The sequence below is a fragment of the Ictidomys tridecemlineatus genome, chromosome X (assembly GCF_052094955.1).
Source record: "Ictidomys tridecemlineatus isolate mIctTri1 chromosome X, mIctTri1.hap1, whole genome shotgun sequence".
Classification (NCBI taxonomy): Eukaryota; Metazoa; Chordata; class Mammalia; order Rodentia; family Sciuridae; genus Ictidomys; species Ictidomys tridecemlineatus.
In genome coordinates, this window is record NC_135493.1 from 74,647,651 (window position 1) to 74,666,012 (window position 18,362).

The window sequence follows — 18,362 nt, forward strand, 5'->3', positions numbered from 1 at the left end:
TAGTCATTTGGTTGGTAGCGCTGGTTACCGTGCTACCTCCGCGAGGGTACTTGATTGTAACAGAAAGTAGTTCCGGCCCGTGTTGTTTCGGCCGAGGAGCCGTCGCCGCCATTTCAAGACCGTGAGAGGTAGATGGCCAACTAGAGTTCCCAAGGTTCGAAGCCTGTTAACTGCTGCCGCCTCTTAAACCTTCCAAAACACTGATATAGCTGCTGTCCTCTTCCTACTACCTCTAGAATCATTCTTGCCAGTAGTGGCAGCAGTTGGAGTCAATTACCCCCTTCTTGCTCTCCCTCAAGAAGCTCCAGATGGCGTCTTCCGTGGGCAACGTGGCCGACAGCACAGGTACCAGTGTCCGGTTCTACCGTGGCAGACACCCCTTTGGGGTCTGGCGCCGTCCTGTACCTTTCATCACTCCCTCCCTGCCCTCTAACCATCCCCATTACATCGTGGTCTACTGGCATCTGATCAGGTTTTCCGCTGTCGTCTGTTCCTCAAACATTTTCGCTTGCTTGTTTGCTTGCTTGCTTGCTTGCTTTATGCTGCTTTCTTTGCTTTTTTTTCCTTTAACCCCGTAAATGTTCTAGTCTTCTACTCTCTTCGGGACGCTTTTAACCACACGTGCGCGCTTAGAATGTCTTGGAATGGACTGCATTGGAATCCTTGCCCTTTCAAAATCCTTCGCAACCGTTTTCTCCTTTAATTCCAGCTCATTGCCCTGTCCTTTCCCTCTCCACCTCCCCCTCAAGCCCTTTCCCCTTAACTACATTTGGTCTTATTCTGCCAATCCAGGGCGGGGGTGCCATTTCGATGTAATCATATTCTCACTTTGCATCACGCAAAGACCATCAAAAGCTCGTCGATGTGCTTCAAGTAACCTCAAGAAGAGGGGACATTGAGCAGCACTTCGCTGGGCATCTTTATGGTGTTCTTTCGGTTGAGCGGTCCTGGTTTAGATTGGAAATTTCCAGGGGTTCCCTGTGCCATCGCCCAATTCCACCCGCTGCCCCCGGCTTGCGTTTCCCACCCAGTCGTCCTTCCCCGCCCGCGGGGAACCACACCCTTTCCTTCGCGAGGTTGCCAACCCTGTGGTCCACTTCCTATCCTTGGGAGGGAAATCACCCCGGTGCGTTGCTTTGCGTTGACCACCCTGCCCGCCCAATTTTCGCTTTGTGTTACTTTCTCGATGTATTCCTCCGCCGCCGCCTGGGTCTTCCATCCCCATTCTTTAGCCCAGTATCTCTTTATTCATAGGGTGTATATTTTTTTTAAGTTTCCATCTTTGCTTGAAGAGTTTGTAAAGCAACTGGAGTGTAGCTGCACAAGTGCAAGGCGGTTGCCCCTTTAGACAATTCAGTCGCGTGCATTTGGTACTAAAAATAAGAAAACAACCAAATTATAGGAGTGTCCTTCGGCTGCCTTTCCATATTGAGATTATTTGGGGCGGGAGGGTTTCGGGAATTGGACTGTGGTTCTAAGGTTTCCCGTGAGGTAGTGGTGGTGGTTGTTATTGTTGTTTTTGGCGATTTCGCAGTTGAGATGTGTCAAGGGTTTTAGTTACTGTTTTTTTTTTGGGGGGGACACTGCAATAAGTAATAGGTGAATCTTTTTTTAGTATCCTATCCATAATTGTACGGAGTGGGATCCATAATTAGCCCGTTCTTCCGTCCCCATTCCCTCACTGTGATTTTCAAAGATTTTAAGATTCTGTACTAGAGTCCTTATTTCCGTTATTTGAGGAAGTGGTCATGCAAGTGTTAAAAGAGAAGATAAGCAGCTTTGAAAGTGACAAAGTAATGTGTTAAATTAAGGAGCTAGGAAGTCCTTGAGACTTTTCTAAAATGTAATTTTCTAGTTTCTGTTAGATATATCCTCCCCCAAGTTTGAACGCAAGTCTTTTCTGCTCCTTTTTTCGTGGTCAGCTGTGCATTCTATTGGGAAATTTACTTTGCTCTCCGGAGTATCCAGAACACTTTCAACTCTGATGATTGGGGAGCTAGGCTCAAATTTGAGCTTGTCACTCTGACCTTGATAAAATTAAGTAATGTCTGTGGTTTCCCATTCCAGCCTTGTAGTGAAAGTGCTGCGGTTGAAATCCCAATAATGTATCACTGTTTAGATAAATATTTACCATTGAGACTTAAGCTGGTCTCCTCCCCCCTTCTGAGTTTTAGCTATATTCTTTATCATTATGTATCTGAATTAATTCACACACAGCAAAGTGTTTTTATTTGTAATTCATTCTGTTGAGTTTTATTCAGTGTCTTATACTGTAGCATTTTCCCGTTTTTTTTTTTTTTTTTTTTTTTAACCACTGCAGTGCTTGGTTATTATATAGGGTTGTTTGCAATGCCTTCTTTTCTCAGTGCCGCAGCTTTTGGAGAATGTTAGTGCTAAGACCACTGTGGGTGGAGTTTAGCTAATTTGGTCTCCTTGTGAGTTTGGGATGGTAGAGGAGCAGTGTATTCTTGCTCTCTGTGTGTGTGTGTGTGTGTGTGTGTGTTTTGAGATAGTCTTGCTAAGTTGCTGAGGCTGTTTTTGACCTTGCCATCTCCTCTTGATTCACCACTCCCAGCTTTTTCTCAGGTCTTTTTCTGGTCTTTTTTCCCCCTTTAATTAATTAATTTATATATTTTTAATGTGGTGCTGAGGGTTGAACCCAGTGCCTCACACGTACTAGGCAAACACTCTACCACTGAGCCATAACCCCAGCCCTCAGGTCTTTATTTAAAATGTTTGATGGCCCCTTTAAATATTTTGGCTCTTGACAAATGAATTCATCTTGTTTATCATCTGTTTTAAAAATAATGCCTTGCCTTTTTAGTTTTTTTCCCTTTAGCTTTGTCTCTAGTAGTGCCCTCCTTAAAAAAATTAAATTGTGATAAACATATCAATATAATAAGTTTAAAACACATTTTGTGTCCCCATCCACATTAAGAGATGCTTGAGATAGATTGTTAATATTACCCCATCCCATAGAAATCCAACCTGAAACATGGGACAAAGTATTAAGTTTCTTGGTAGGTTATTATGACATTATTAAATCTTTGTGACTTTTGCAGATTGTAAATTTAATATTTTGTTTCAGTATGTTAACTAAGATATAAGGAACAATGTTTAGTGAATCTTCAGATGCTACATAGAATTTAGAATTTAGAAGTATAAAATATTTCAAGTGTAATCTCATTTGGAAGTAAGTATTCCCATGTGGTTTGGAAAAGAAAGAATTAATGGATGAATTCTAAAGATACCAATTCTGCACCTGATGTTAACTAGGGGTTATAAATAACATGCAGAACACTCTAGTGCTTTACATAGTTTCAAGCATTTTCATCTTTAAGTTTAATATACCATATTTTTACATTTTTTTGTTTGCATTTCTAACTTTTTGTTTTCCCCCCTCCTTCCCTCAAATGTTTTGATGATTCTCCAGAACCAACGAAACGTATGCTTTCCTTCCAAGGGTTAGCTGAGTTGGCACATCGAGAATATCAGGCAGGAGATTTTGAGGCAGCTGAAAGACACTGCATGCAGCTCTGGAGACAAGAGCCAGACAATACTGGTGTGCTTTTATTACTTTCATCTATACACTTCCAGTGTCGAAGGCTGGACAGGTAGGAGATATGGGGGGTACCTACCTCTGGGTGCTGAGCTTAAAAAATGATACTTAAGTATTTGAACTTGAATTTTTTTCTGTACTGGGTTTCAGTTACGCCAGCAACACTCATCTGTTCTTTTGCCCACTTTTTAAATGCTTGGCTGCCAGTTTTTCTCCCTTCTTTTGTGTGGTGGTAGTTATATTATCAATATGACTAAGGACTTTTTCTATATTTTTCCACCTGGATCTGCTGCTTTATTAACTGTCTTCAGGTAACAAATTATTCTTAGTGTACATCTGAGCATCCAGTCTTAAGTTTACGAGACCTGTCAGCTTAAGGAACTGAAATGCACAGAAATGATAATGTGTATGCTGTGCATATGTAGTTCATGTTGGAAATGCCATCATTGTTAAGAAGTGTTGCTTTTAGCTAATCAGTTGAATTAATCAAAAGGGAAGAATTTTCTCTTGTCCTTTTAATAAGTTGTCATTCTGGTATATTTAAACATTTAAAGAGGTGCATCATTAAATCTTACAAATAGGAAATGAGACTCACACACATTCTCAATATTAATGATCATGATTTACAGTGTAGCAGTTTGGTAGTAAGACTCTAAGAAGAATTTAATAAGGGGCTGGGGTTGTGGCTCAGTGGTAGAGTGCTCACCTAGCATGGGTGAGGCACTGGATTCGATCCTCAGCACCACATAAAAATAAATGAATAAAAATAAAGGCATTATGTCCACTGACCACTAAAAAAAAAAATTAAAAAAAAGAATTGAATAAGAAAAGGCTTCTAATTTGAAATCTGGAATGTCTTCATTTTTGTAAAACCGATTTCTAACATTTTTTTGCTCTGCGCCAGTTAAAAGATAATGTAATGTTACATAATTAGCAATAGCACAGGATCTTCCGAAACTGTTACAGTTGCATATGGGCCGTGCCTTCTTTTCTGTAATATGTATACCCATGCATCAACACTTTCACCTTTTCCAGATCTGCTCACTTTAGCACCCTGGCAATTAAACAGAACCCCCTTCTGGCAGAAGCCTATTCGAATTTGGGGAATGTGTACAAGGAAAGAGGGCAATTGCAGGAAGCAATTGAACATTATCGACATGCATTGCGTCTCAAGCCTGATTTCATCGATGGTTATATTAACCTAGCAGCTGCATTGGTAGCAGCAGGTGATATGGAAGGAGCAGTACAAGCTTATGTCTCTGCTCTTCAGTACAATCCTGTAAGTAAAGTTTTAATAATTACTTTCCCTTCACAGAAAGTCCCCCAGAAACACCATAATTGATACTGAAATTGTTTTGCCTGTAATAAAAGTCAAGGGTTTAGAAATGTTTATGTACTTAAAATGGTGAAAATGCTTAGACCTGGTCTGTGTTAAGAAATTTGTCTTATATACCAAATTATGTTAAAAAGCATAAAAATTATCCTTACAAGAAACTGTCAGTTTTTTATAACATCCCTAAAGTACAAGACATATGACATTATTTCTTTAAGCTGTTTTGATTAACTTGGGATACATTTTAATAGGTGTTTGTAACAGTTACTTGATTTTTCAAGGAATGGTAGATAAAAGGTTTTAATATGTAAAATAAATTAAAACAAGGTGCTAAACAAGGCTACAAAATTTGTTGCTCAATAGCCTATTCTCTTTCAACATAAGAGAATTGAGGTGATAGTATCCACACCAGGGTTGGTGTTTTTTTTTTTTTTTTTTTTTTTTTTTTTGTGTGTGTGTGTGTGTGTGTGTGCTGGGGATTGGATTGATCCCAGAGGTGCTTTACCATCCCTAGCCTTTTTTATGTTTTTATTTTGAGACAGGGTTTGTCTCAGTTGCTTAGAGTCTCACTAATTTGCTGAGATTGGCCTCAAATTTTAAATCTTCCTGCCTCGGTCTCTGGGATTACAGGTGTGCACCACCATGCCTGCGTCACACTAGGCTTTTAATTCTTCTTCTTTTTTTTTTTTTTTTGGTCTAAGTTATCGATGTGTTCTGGAGAACAGGTAAGATATCCAGGTCCAGAGGGCAGATATAAGTTCATAAGCTTCAGACATAAGTTATTTGGTCTCGGAGAGATAAAAAAATATAAGCCTTGCCCATATGACTTTTGATGTAGTTAGGGAAAGTGGATATAAACTTACGAGGTAAGTGATAAAGAGAATGGTTGTAGGAATCCAGAAAAATGTTTAAGGATATGTTCCCAATCTACATCATTAACATTCAGTTTAATAACTCTGGAAATGGTTAACAATTATTACTACTAATATTTACCAATTATTGGACCTCTTTTTTTCCCCTGGGTTGGGGGGTACTGGGGATTGAACTCAGAGGCACTTACACTGAGCCACATCCCCAACCTGTTTTGTTTTTTTTTTTAATTTTGAGGTAGGGTTTTACTAAATTGCTTAGGGCTTTGTTGCTGGGGCTGCCATTGAACTTGGTGATCCTCCTGCTTCAGCTTCCTGAGCTACTGGGATTACAGGTGTGCACCCCCACACCTCGCTTATTGGACTTCTCTGTGCTTAGACACTGCTAACTGCTTCAGATGACTTTTTTTTTTAATCCTCACAATGAGACTTCAAAGTAAATGGTATTAGTTCTAATTTTACCAATTACAAAAAGAAATAGACTCAAGGATTATGTGACTTTCTTGTGATCTTGTAGCTAGTAATGGTGAAATGGATGTTAAAACCTGATCCTGAATGTCTTCAAAGCAAAAGTTAAAGTGAAAAGAAATAAAAGATAAGGGGATGCTGTGCTCAGTGGGCACTCACCCCTCAAGGCAGCCCTTGAACACAGTTTGAAAACCATTGATCATATATTGCTGTCCCTTAATCCCCATTTTATAGGTTAGGAGACTGAAGCTTACTTTAGTAATTTGCTCAAAGATCTGAGAATCTTTCCATTGTGACATCTATGAACAATTATTTTTTTCAGTTAATTTTGAAAGCTTAAGGATTTTTTTTTAAAAAAGAAAATTAATTGCTTTTTGAATGGATCCAGTGAAAATTTCTAGTCATTCCTCATGGATGTAGCTAATGACAGTAAGTTCTTGTGTATCATTTCAGAGATACTCATTGTATGTATGTATAAATTTGAATTTTATGTATAACTTTTAATTTTTATTGCTGTACTATCTAACTTGTAACCAACAGAAAGTTTTGGGCAACTGTACATGAGTTGCCATTGGGGCCTGGACCCCATTCTTCCCAGTGGTTCAGGGCTCACCTCTGTACCTAGTTGTCACAGTCCAGTAAGTTAATTTTCTTTATTAATCTGGGTTCTACCCTTCACTTGTGCTGTCTTGTACAACTGAGGTCTTGACCGATTTTCATTCTGATTTCCTTGGCTCCAGTTTTTAGTTGGCTTTGCATGTAGTAGAGCAGCCAGCCACTGCTACTGACAGTATACCAAATCATAGGAGTGTATTGAAAAGGAAAACTAAAGTGGGAGACGGAACCATGTTAATCTGTTAACAGTAAACTTATAATCATCCCCTACCAAAGAAGTGAGATAGTGCTAAAATAAATTATGGGATTATATGGGATTGTGCAAACTCCCTTGATTACATTAAATATATTATGGTGATCATGTTTTAATTCATTTCAGGATACCTGGTCTAAACTAGATTTAAACTTACTATCAAAGGCTTGATGTCAATATAGTGGTGATAGAATCTTGAGTTCCTTATGTGTGGTGCTTAAATGCATCATTAATACATTGTGACCATGAATCATAGATGCAGTTGGCATTCTAAGAAAAATAAAATTTGATTGTTTAATTTTTGTAGCAGTGAAAAAATGTTAAGGTACTTTTAATCTCTTTTCAGCAGTGTTTATCCTTTAAGTTGGTAAATATGTCAGTTTATAAGTTATCCCCCATGTCTTGATAATAGAAATTACTTGTAAAACATAAAGCTGTTTCATATTTTTATATTCTGAATTGTCTTCAGTAATGTGGCATGGTGTAACAATTTTGCTAAAATTTTAGCCCATTATATTTAAAGGTACTGTTGTATTTGGTGTTCTTTCACATGACGGCTCACTGGAGTTGCTCATATCTGGCAATTCCATTTATAAATTAAGCATAGGATTGTTTTCTTGTATAATGATTGTAACCCTGAGTTGCTTTAAGCAGCTCTATTTCTGAATCTATAGGTTGTTGAAGCATTACTTCTGGCATCATAACCATCATGTGTTACTGTCATGTATTGTTGTGAATCTCACTTATAAACTGTGGAAAACCATATATTTCTATTCTCCTCTGTTCAACTTTTTGTTAAGTTTGTCTTGAAAATATCATATTTAAATATTTGAGTGCCTTTAGCGTATATAGTGCTTGGTTAGGAATTGGAGAGATGTGTTGTGGGCAGAAAGTTGTGGGTTATTATATGAGACAGATCTGACCCATAAAGGAAAAAAAGATGTAAGCTCCTCGGATGATTATTGTTGGAGAGTATTAATCAGAAGATTTCCTCGAGTGGGTGCTTATAACCTAAGCATTCTGTAGGAAGGTAAATAGCAAGTAGACTTCCTTGGCTGAAGTGGTGAGTCAAGTAGTAACAAGAAGTGAGTGTAGTAGAGCAGAGTCAATTGGAAGATTTCAAAAGAATAGAGAGGCTGAGGAGTTTGAATTTAATTTGAGAGGCAATTGAGAACTACTGCAGGTTTTTATCGACCTGATTTTACTTCATGTGTATGTATATATAGAGATGTTATGGGGGGTAAGACTGGGGGCTTTAGGAGTCAGGAAACAGTTGCAATCTTAGGAGCAATAGTTATAAAGGAAAATCTTATTTCTAATTCCTTACCTTTTCTTTATTTATTTTTGGTGGTATTGGGGATTGAACTCGGCTCTACTATCAAGCTACTTTCCCAGCCCTAGTCTTTATTTTGAGACACAGGGTCTCCTTAAGTTGCCAAAGTCTTGAGCTTGCAATCCTCCTGCCTCTACCTACCCAGTAGCTGGAGTTAAGCCATGTGACACTGTGCCCAGCTAATTCCTTACCTTTATTCACACTATTTTCTCTTGTTTGCAATGCCCTCTTCCTTTGTTAAACCTCTACTCATATCTTTCAAGGATAAGTTTAAACTTCTCCTTTGAGCTCATCTACTTCTCTTTTACTACTGTGTGGATATTTAGTATGTGTGTGCCTTGTCCTTCTCTGTAGATTGTAAGCCCCTCGATGGTAAAGGATTCAATTAATTTCTTTTTCCTTCAGTTTCAGGCATCCTATTGAATAAAGTTTTTCATGAAAGATATTAATCTGGGATGGGTACAATGGGCCAGGCTTTAGAAATGTTGATTCTCTTAGCAGATACTGTTTGTGATTTGACAGATGAAGCAGAATTTGTTGTCGTAGGTTTTGAAATTTTGGGGAGAATGGTAGTATTCTTGCATTTTCTTTTTTTCCTCTCATACTGGGGTTTGAACCCAGGGGCGTTTTCCCGCTAAGCTACATCCCTATCCCTTTTATCTTGAGACAGAATCTTACTACGTTGCTTAGGTCCTTGCAAAGTTGCTGAGGCTGGCCACAAACTTGCAGTTCTCCTGTTTCAGCCTTCCAGTTCACTGGGACTTCAGGTGTGTATATCTGCACCTGACTATTCTTGGCATTTTCTAAACATTAGGGAGATATATATGCATATGTTTGGATCCTCAGAATTAGATTTCACTATTATGTTTAATATGCCATACTCTACCTTTTTCTAAAACTGTCTTTTTGATTATCTGAAACATCTATTTTTAATGATGGGATTGTGTTAATTTCATTTAATATGCTGTAATGGATCTTGATGATATAACTAAATAACAGATATATTGTTAGGATGTGATTGGCATCCATCCAACAGTTTATAGAAACTAGAGGGAAAATTATGTAACAGTTGGCTAAAATTTGTAGCCATTGTTGGAGAGTTATTCTGAGACTTCTGGGTATTATGGCTCAGAAAAGGCATAGGAGTTGATAATATTCCAAAGATTTATAGCCACAATTAAGTAGTAGGAGTTTGAGCAGATTGGATGTTACAGGCATGCCAAAATGGGTAACTTTAAAGTGTAGGGGTAAAAACATACAAAGGTAGATAGCACCATTATAGAATCCATTGCGTCTGAGACTATAAATAGGGCTTAAAAGTGCTTAGATTAATTAGAAGGATGATAAATCTGTAATTAGATTAATGGGACCTGTAGAGTTTTGAGGATTAGTGTTGTTCTGTGCTTAATGTTATGAGAGAAAACCATGTAACTTTCAAAATATCAGTCATTGCTTAAGGGACAATACTGAGTCAGATAACTATTAGGGTGCTCAACCCAGTATGGCCAACCATGAATTTTCTGTGGTGGCAGCCAGTATACTTTATCGGCAAACATTTTGGTTTGCCTTATGAACGGTAATATATAATCATAAAAGCTGCTTATCAGTAAAATTAATCAGTGGATTCTGGAAACCCTAGTATAGTTGCAGAGAGAATAATATATATGGTGTTTCTTTGACACAGTTGATGAAACAGCACATTGTAGGAATTAAGGCACTTTGACCCATGGAACCATTTGGAATGAGAAGTACCCTTTGTATTGCTATTATCTCTGCTTGTCGACAAATAGATTTGACCGACAAAGGCAAACAAGGACAAATAAAAATATAAGCTCACTGTTCTGATGAGTGTCTCATACTGAGGAATGGACTGGTGAGTCAGATGACTAGCAACACAATTGAGCTGCTAATAAAAAAGCAGAGTCAACTGCTTTTCATTATTCACCCACTCAGCCCTGATGGCACTTAATAGTAATGAGTAATCTAGTGGCAGGTGTCAGGATTGAGGCTGTGGTTGGATGGTAATCCTTCTGCCTAAGAGCGAAATGTAGTCAAGGTTTCTAAATATGCCTGAGAGCCAAAGGGTAGGTTTGTTGATGGGTAATCACTTGCTAAGTGCAGTACTATTTTTCTGCTATGGAAAATTTTTGGTCCTTGATGCAGGAGTGATTCATCATAACCTTGAATAAAACAGCTGAATAAATATTCAGTCATTTTTGTAACAACTGACGTTTGAAGAGGAAAGAGGCTCTTGTAAGGTCCCGAAGTCTTTTATTTGAAACTGATGGGGTCAGATGCATTTCAAAATCCAGAATTTTTAGGATTTTAGAACAAAACACCATATGTGAAACTCCCAGATTGGTTTAGAATAGCATATTAGAGTAAAAAACATATTTCTGCAGCAAAAGATGAGTATTCATACTAAGTGAGAAATGTATAAATACTGTCATGTAGACCTGGGTGTGGTGGTGCATGCCTGTAATCTAGTGATTTGGGGGTGCTAAGGCAGGAGGATCACAAATTCTTCTTAAAACTAAACAAGACCTTGTCTCAAAATAATGGATTGGAGATGCAACTGAGTGTTAGAGCGCCCCTGGATTCAATCCCCATCACTACACACACAAATACACAGTAAGTTTGGGGGACTTTTGGGATTTGGAATTGAGGGTAAGAGATTGTGGTCTTGCACATAGGTTTGTTAAGCAGTATATTTTGGTCAGTAATAAAATGGCAGAGAACTAAATGTGCAGAAGTGATTTCAAGATGTTTTGATCAACAAATCAGTATAATTAATGACATTATCTCTGGGTTTCTAGGATTTGTACTGTGTTCGCAGTGACCTGGGGAACCTGCTTAAAGCCCTGGGTCGCTTGGAAGAAGCCAAGGTAGGTGTTTGATAGAGCACATTTAAACATCAGTGTTATGAAAACTTGTACTTTTTTGCCAAGTCTTCAACTCTTCATTGAGCTATCTTCACAAAACAGTCCTGTGAAACTGAGGAAAACTGTCGACATGACTCGCCTCAGACTAGAGCAGGGCCAGGCTTTGGCATATCTGTTCTAAATCTGGGGGTAAAGCAAGAACCTGAACATTGTGGAGCCTTTCTGCTGAGCTAGATCATCTTTAAACAATGGGCTCCGTCATGATCTTATGTGGGAATAAATAACATTCCTTCAAATCTGAGGCTTGCCTGCTGGTGACAAGCAGAGCGCCTGTGATTTGGCTCAAGACTCCTATATGATGCAGGTGCCATTGAAAATGCTGCTCTTCTAAGTCCTTTGTGGCTTGTAAGTGGAGAAGAATTTCATCCAAATGTTACCCTGTAATACTGGCATTTAAAATTCTTATTTAACCTTCCTCCCTTCATCTTCCTCACCCTTTTTTACAGTGGAAGAAAGGCTATTAAAATGATTGCAAATTAATAATTGGACTATCCTGCCCCTTCTTGTCCCCACTCCCTTCCCAAGTTCCTTTTTCCTCTTTTCCAATCCTAGTTGTCTACCTTCTTTTCTTCCTCACTTCCTTCTTTTATTCCTCCCCACCCACCTCCTTAAAAAAAAAAAAAAAAGACAAAGCTGGTTTGTTTGGGAAATGGACTGATCGAAAGAAAACTTGCCAAAGTGGAAAGGTGGCTTTTAGCATTGTTTCCAAATAATGAATTTGAATACCAGGTTGGGTTAATTAAAGCTTTTGGTATAATTTACAATTAAATTTATAAATGCAATTGTCTTGTTACAAGCCACCTTACGCAACCGCGCTGCAGGGGTGAGGAGTGGGGAGAAACCAGAATGCTTCTGAAACTCCCACCTGTTGCTCTGAGCCCCACGCGCATGCTAATGCGTGGAGTGTATGCGCAGCGTAGCTGTCTGTTTGACTGCTCAAACAGGGAGGGAGAAGGCTTTTCAGCACCATCTAATGTTAAAAGGCACTAGTTTATGTGCATACCTCATAAATTCTGCTGCTGACACTTTGGAATAACCTTATGTAGGTTTCCAGTTAATGAACTTAATTGATTTCAATCTTAGCTGATAAATCTAATTGGTAATTTATAGAACAAATATTCAATATGCTCCTATTAATTGTCACTCCACCAAGCGGACAGCTAACATGAATTGCACTTCACTGCAGCTTTAGAGATCGGTTTAGGCTGAGACATTGCGCCTGCCTTAGGTTGCTGACTTCTTTATTTCAGAGCTCTGGAGACACCTAGTTTGAAAAATGTTATTCTGGTTTTTGTGAGAACTTAGTAAAAAGAAAATACTCTTGAGTGAAATGCAATGTATTTCTTTTGTAATCAGTGCATTTGAAAATTCAAGCCAGCATATTCCTAGTAGATGGAAACAAAATTAAGTTCTTTGTAGAAAACGAAGAGCCTTTCTTCCAGCAAAAATCCCTGCTGTATGCAATAGCCCTGATTAACCCTCTCCCTTCTGCATGTTTCCCATGTTACAGACTTGAGACTGTCCTCATTCCCATATGTAATAGACATCCAAAGAATTTCAATTGCTTTGTTGAACTTTTACTAATGATCTTGTTTTTATTTTCTCTCTTGTTTTTGGTTTTTCACCATTGATATTGTATTTAGAAGGTTTCAGGTGGGTGAAACCTCCTATTCCATGCGTAAGGTGCCTCGCTGAAGGGAGCTCGAGGCCTGGATCTAGGGCAGACACACAACCTCCTCCTCCTCTTCCAGCAAGGAACGCACCGAAAAGTCACATGATGAGAAATATGGTAACGGGTTTGTAACTGCCACAGCAAAACAATTTGCCTCCATGCCTGAATCTTCTGTCTTGTGGCTTCAAAAACAGCTTAAAATAATTTTATTTACAAGCAAGTTATGTAAGAGAATGTTTTATACTATAGCCACAATTCTGTCAAAGATAAGTAAAAGTTAATTGATATTAAAATTATTAGAGATAATTTACTAGTTAAAGCTTCTAACTCTTCTTGTTGTTCATTTTTTTTCCTTTTTTCTTCTTTGTTTGGATTGCAGCATTCTGCTCTTCTGATGATGCGCTGTGACCCTGCAGTAGCGCAAAGGCTGCGCAGCGTTAATGCGCATTGCGTGCGAATGAGCCCCTGTGAACGGTTGACTAGATGAGTAATCTGATTGACTGGCTCCCTCAGTCCTATTCTGTAGCCTTTTTGGATAAAATTGGGTTTTAACATACCTTGAGTCCAACTAATCTCATTAAACAAATATTCTCTATGGGCCTGTCTAGTAGATTAATGGATCTGGTTGGCCGTTTGCTGCGTCTAGGGGTGTTCTACGTAGCGCAGCAGTTCGCAGCGATTGCGCAGTGCGATGCTGTTAGGTGGCGCAAGCGATGTTTGCGCTCGCATTACAGGGACCTCAACCTAGGTGCAATCCTGTCATGTGAGGTTTCAGCTTCAGTCCTCCATGCAATATAGGGGCATTATGAATTTGTAACTGAAAGTCTGGCTAAGATATCTGACTTGGCAGAAAAACATGTTTTCTCTAACTCGGGAGCATAGTTTTAATGTTAGGAACATTATCCAGAGCAGTATTTCCCAAAATGTGTTTCATAGTACTCTAATAAAATGTTCAATGAGAGAAGAGTTCCATGGTCAACTAAGTTCAGGGAATCTTTTAATAGTATTAAAGGCTAACGGAAGTCCTTGTAGAGTTGTAAAGAAACCTGTTTTCTATTTTCCTAATTTACTTGACCATGAAATCCTTTTTATCCAGTGATATTTTTTAACACCTCATAGAACACACTTTGGGAAATGTGAATACTTGGTCTTAAGTGGTTCCCTCTAGATATCACTTGAAAATGTAATCAGAGCTCTTAGGTGTTCAGGTAAGAAAAGTTCAGTATTAGAATTATAGCAACTGACCTCCCAATGAGTTCCAGTGTAAGGGTTGGTCATTGGTTGACAGAACTGAACATGCTGGTTTGCACTTGGGTTCTGGTGGCGCAGGCGCAGGAGCAGCCAGCTGTGGCAGCGCATTAGTTTTGGCGCAAGCGAGCCTATGCTGCAGGGTCACTTTTGACTGGTCAGAGAAGGAATAATGATATCACCTTCTTCCCCCCCCCAATCTTTTTTTTTTCCCTTTACAAATTTCCCCCTTTCCCCTTACCTCCTTCCCCTCCCATCTTCTTTCATTAACCCCTCCTAAGGCATGTTATTTGAAAGCAATTGAGACGCAACCGAACTTTGCAGTAGCTTGGAGTAATCTTGGCTGTGTTTTCAATGCACAAGGGGAAATTTGGCTTGCAATCCATCACTTTGAAAAGGTTAGTTATTAAATTAATAATTGGTATTCATGATGTACTTATGTGTGCAGAATGTCCTTACTAGAATTATTTAATTATTTAATTTAGGTCTTTACTTAACCAGCCCAGAATACCTTTGTTTCTCTGACAGTATTGCAGTATTTGCTGGGTCATATATGGTACGGCAGTTTTCCAGTTTTGCATTAAGATTGTACTTAAGTAACTGAAAGCTCTTTTTTAAAAGGATAGCTTTACTTTGAAAAACCAAAAGCTTCTTGATGAAAAGCTTATTCCACATCTGGGGCAAGAAATGTACAAAATTTGTCTGAAATGCCTTGTTGTCATACCAGAAAGCTTTGATGTATTTGTGTCAGAATGACTCAGTAGAGGCTCCCACTGTCTAAATGGGACTTGAGTATCAGTGGGAATAAAAACTGAAATATATTAAAATGTATAAAATATGTTTAAATCCATGAGTTCATAATCATACTAAAAAGACTAGTCACCTTTTGAAAAAGGTGAACTCTCTTTAACTCTATTAAGGAACAACTCTTTAAGAAAAAAACAAAAACTTTTTTTTTATCCATTCTTCTATTGAAGGGCATCTAGGTTGGTTCCACAGTTTAGCTATCGTGAATTGTGCTGCTCTAAACATTGATGTGGCTGTGTCCCTGTAGTATTTTGTTTTTAAATCCTTTGGTTATAGACTGAAGAGAGGGATAGCTGAGTCAAATGGTGGTTCCATTCCCAATTTTCCAAGAAATATCCATACTGCTTTTCATATTAGCTGTACCAATTTGTGTTGTAGGAGTGTACCTTTTTCCCCATGTCCTCGCCAACAGTTATTGTTGTTTGTACTCATAATAGCTGGAGTGAGATGAAATATTAGAGTAGTTTTGATTTGCATTTCTCTAATTGCTAGTGATGATGAACATTTTTTCATATATTTGTTGATTGATTGTATTATCATCTTCTGAGAAGTGTCTGTTTAGGTCCTTGGCCCATTTATTGATTGGGGAATGGATTAAAAAAAAAAGTGGCATACATACACAATGGAATTTTACTCAGCAATAAAAGAAAATAAAATCATGGCATTTGCAGGTGAATGGATAGAGTTAGAGAAGATAATGCTAAGTGAAGTTAGTGAATCCCAAAAAACCAAATGCCGAGTGTTTTCTCTTATATAAGGAGGCTGATTCATAGTGGGGTAGGGAGGGGGAGCATGGGAGGAATAGAGGAACTCTAGATAGGGCAGAGGGGTGGAAGGGGAAGGAAGAGGGCACGGGGTTGGATGGTGGAATGTGATGGTCATTATAATCCAAAGTACATGTATGAAGATACCAACTGGTATGAATATACTTTGTATACAACCAGAGATATGAAAAATTGTGCTCTATATGTGAAATAAGAATTGTAATGTATTCTGTCATATATAAATTTAAAAAAATTAATTAAAAAAAAAGAAACAAAAAAACTTTGAGATCTAACCCAGGGCCTTGTGTATGCTAGGCAAGTACTCTACTACTGAACTATATCTGTAGCCCAGGAGCAACTCATTTTAAAAAACTGGTTTAGAAGAACAACTTTTTTTTTTTAACTCAACATCTTTATTTTATTAATATATGTTTATGTGGTACTGAAGATTGAACCCAGGGCCTCACACATGCGAGGCAAGCACACTACCACTGAGTCACAGCCCCAGCCCAACACTTTGTGGTTTTAATTCACATTTTACTGATGATTAGAGAGATGTTAAGTGTTTTTTTTTTTAATGTGTCTTTTGGCCATTTTATCTCTCTCGCTCTCTCTTTTTTTTTTTTTTTTTTTTAAGAAATGTCTGTTCACATCCTTTGCCCCTTTTAAGAATTGGGTTGTTTGCTTTCTTGCTCTTGACCTCCTTTTATATTTTGAAAATTAACTCCCGGGCTGGGATTGTGGCTCAGCGGTGTAGAGTGCTCACCTCCCATGTGTGAGACCCTGGGTTCGATCCTCAGCACCACATAAAAATAAATAAGTGAAATAAAAGTACTGTGTCCAACTACAATTAAAAAATAAATATTAAAAAAAGAAAAAGAAAATTAACTCCTTATCAGATGTATGGCTTGCAAATATTTTCACCCAATCCATGGGTTTTTCTCTTTACTCTATTAAATGTTTTGCTGTGTGGAAGCTTTTTACTCTGATAGAATTCCATTTGTCTATTTTTGCTTTTTGTTGCCTATTTTATGCTCTGTGAAGTAAACCAGCCACAGAAAGACAGGTGCTATATGATCCCACTTACATGTGGAATCAAAAAAGTCAGTCTCTTAGCAATAAACTAAAAGGTATTTACTAGAGGCTAGTGGGGAAAGGGCATGAAGAAAGGGAAGATGTTGATCAAAGGGTACTGCATGGTGATCACAGTTAATAATAATGTATATTTCAAAATTACTAAATGAATCTAGGAGTTTTGAGGCATATCTGTGTCCAAGATGATGGTTTGAGCCCAGGAGTTTAAGGCTAACCTAAGCAACATAATGAGAACCTGTGTCCAAAAAGAATAAAGAAGAAAAAAAGATCTAAAGAAGTAGATTTTTAAACCTTTTCACCTTAACAAAATAATGACTTGATGAGGTGACTCATACATTAATTAGCTTGATTGATTCCACAATGTATATACATAGATAAAAATATAATATTATACTACATAATATGCATAATTATTATTTGTTAGTTAAAAATTAGTTTTAAACTTTTGTCTTCCCTCTCCTGTGTGAACTGGACCTCAGGATAACATAATAGTTGATGGGAAAAAGTTTCTCTGCATCAAAGTATTCTAGCTAATAAATGAAGAAGGATTGGTAGAATATCATCATTAATACATTTAGGCGTTTATCAAGGACAACAAAAGAGATAACAGTCAAGTATTGTGATTGAAGTAAATAATTCCAGTTTGGAAGGCTGAGGCAGGAGGATTATAAAATTAAAACCAGCTTCAGCAACTTAGACCCTGTCTCAAAATTTAAAAAATAAATAAATAAATAAAAGGGGCTGAGAAATGTAGCTCAGTGATTAAGCACCCCTGTGTTTAATCTAAATACCAAAAATAAATAATTACATCAGTGAAGTAGGCTTGCAAAAAGAAACAAGAGGGCTGGGGATGTGGCTTACTGGAGAGTACTTGCCTAGCATGCTTGAGGCCCTGGGTTCCATCCCCAGTACTACCAAAAAAGAGAAAAAAATCAAGAACCCAAATCTGATTTAAGCTTCCAATTTACAGAAAATACATGGGACAGGGAAACACTAAAAAACACCAGAGGCATGCACATAGCAACATCCAAACTGAGCTGTATAGGACAATGATTTCTTCAACCATGTATAGGAATAAAAATGAGATTTAAATTAAACTTTTTAATTTCAAGGATTAAAAGAAACTTAGAAAGGCATGTTGTCATTGTTTGGGTCTTACTTGTATCCCTAGTCAAAATTAATCAGAAATTGGACCATTGAATAGATATTTGATGTTAAGGAATTATTATTTTTAGGTATGGTAATGGTTTTGTGGTTATGTTGGGAGGGAAAAGCATTTTTGTATACTCCCTGAGATACATATTGGAATATTTTCAAATGGAAAGAGATGTCTGGGATTTTCTTCAAAATGATATGGAGCTGTGTGTGGTTACACACACCTATAATCCCAGGACTTGGGAGGCT

At 37.9% G+C, this 18,362-nt stretch overlaps 1 protein-coding gene across 5 annotated transcripts in view; it reads left to right on the top strand.

Moving 5' to 3' along the window:
• Positions 1 to 62: 62 nt before the first annotated feature.
• The window catches only part of Ogt (O-linked N-acetylglucosamine (GlcNAc) transferase), a 38,608-nt gene continuing 20,308 nt past the window's right edge, over positions 63 to 18,362 (top strand). Inside the window, exons 1-6 of one of the 5 annotated variants that reach the window (XM_021719915.3) lie at positions 63 to 128; positions 237 to 345; positions 3,434 to 3,614; positions 4,595 to 4,838; positions 11,247 to 11,315; positions 14,574 to 14,690. In XM_021719915.3, the coding sequence (XP_021575590.1) occupies positions 309 to 345; positions 3,434 to 3,614; positions 4,595 to 4,838; positions 11,247 to 11,315; positions 14,574 to 14,690 (648 nt within the window). In that variant the 5' untranslated portion in view covers positions 63 to 128; positions 237 to 308. Of the gene's footprint in view, positions 346 to 3,433; positions 3,615 to 4,594; positions 4,839 to 11,246; positions 11,316 to 14,573; positions 14,691 to 18,362 lie in introns of all 5 variants that reach the window. The other 4 variants (XM_040281958.2, XR_001230206.4, XM_005339941.4 and 1 more) reach the window with 4 other exon arrangements.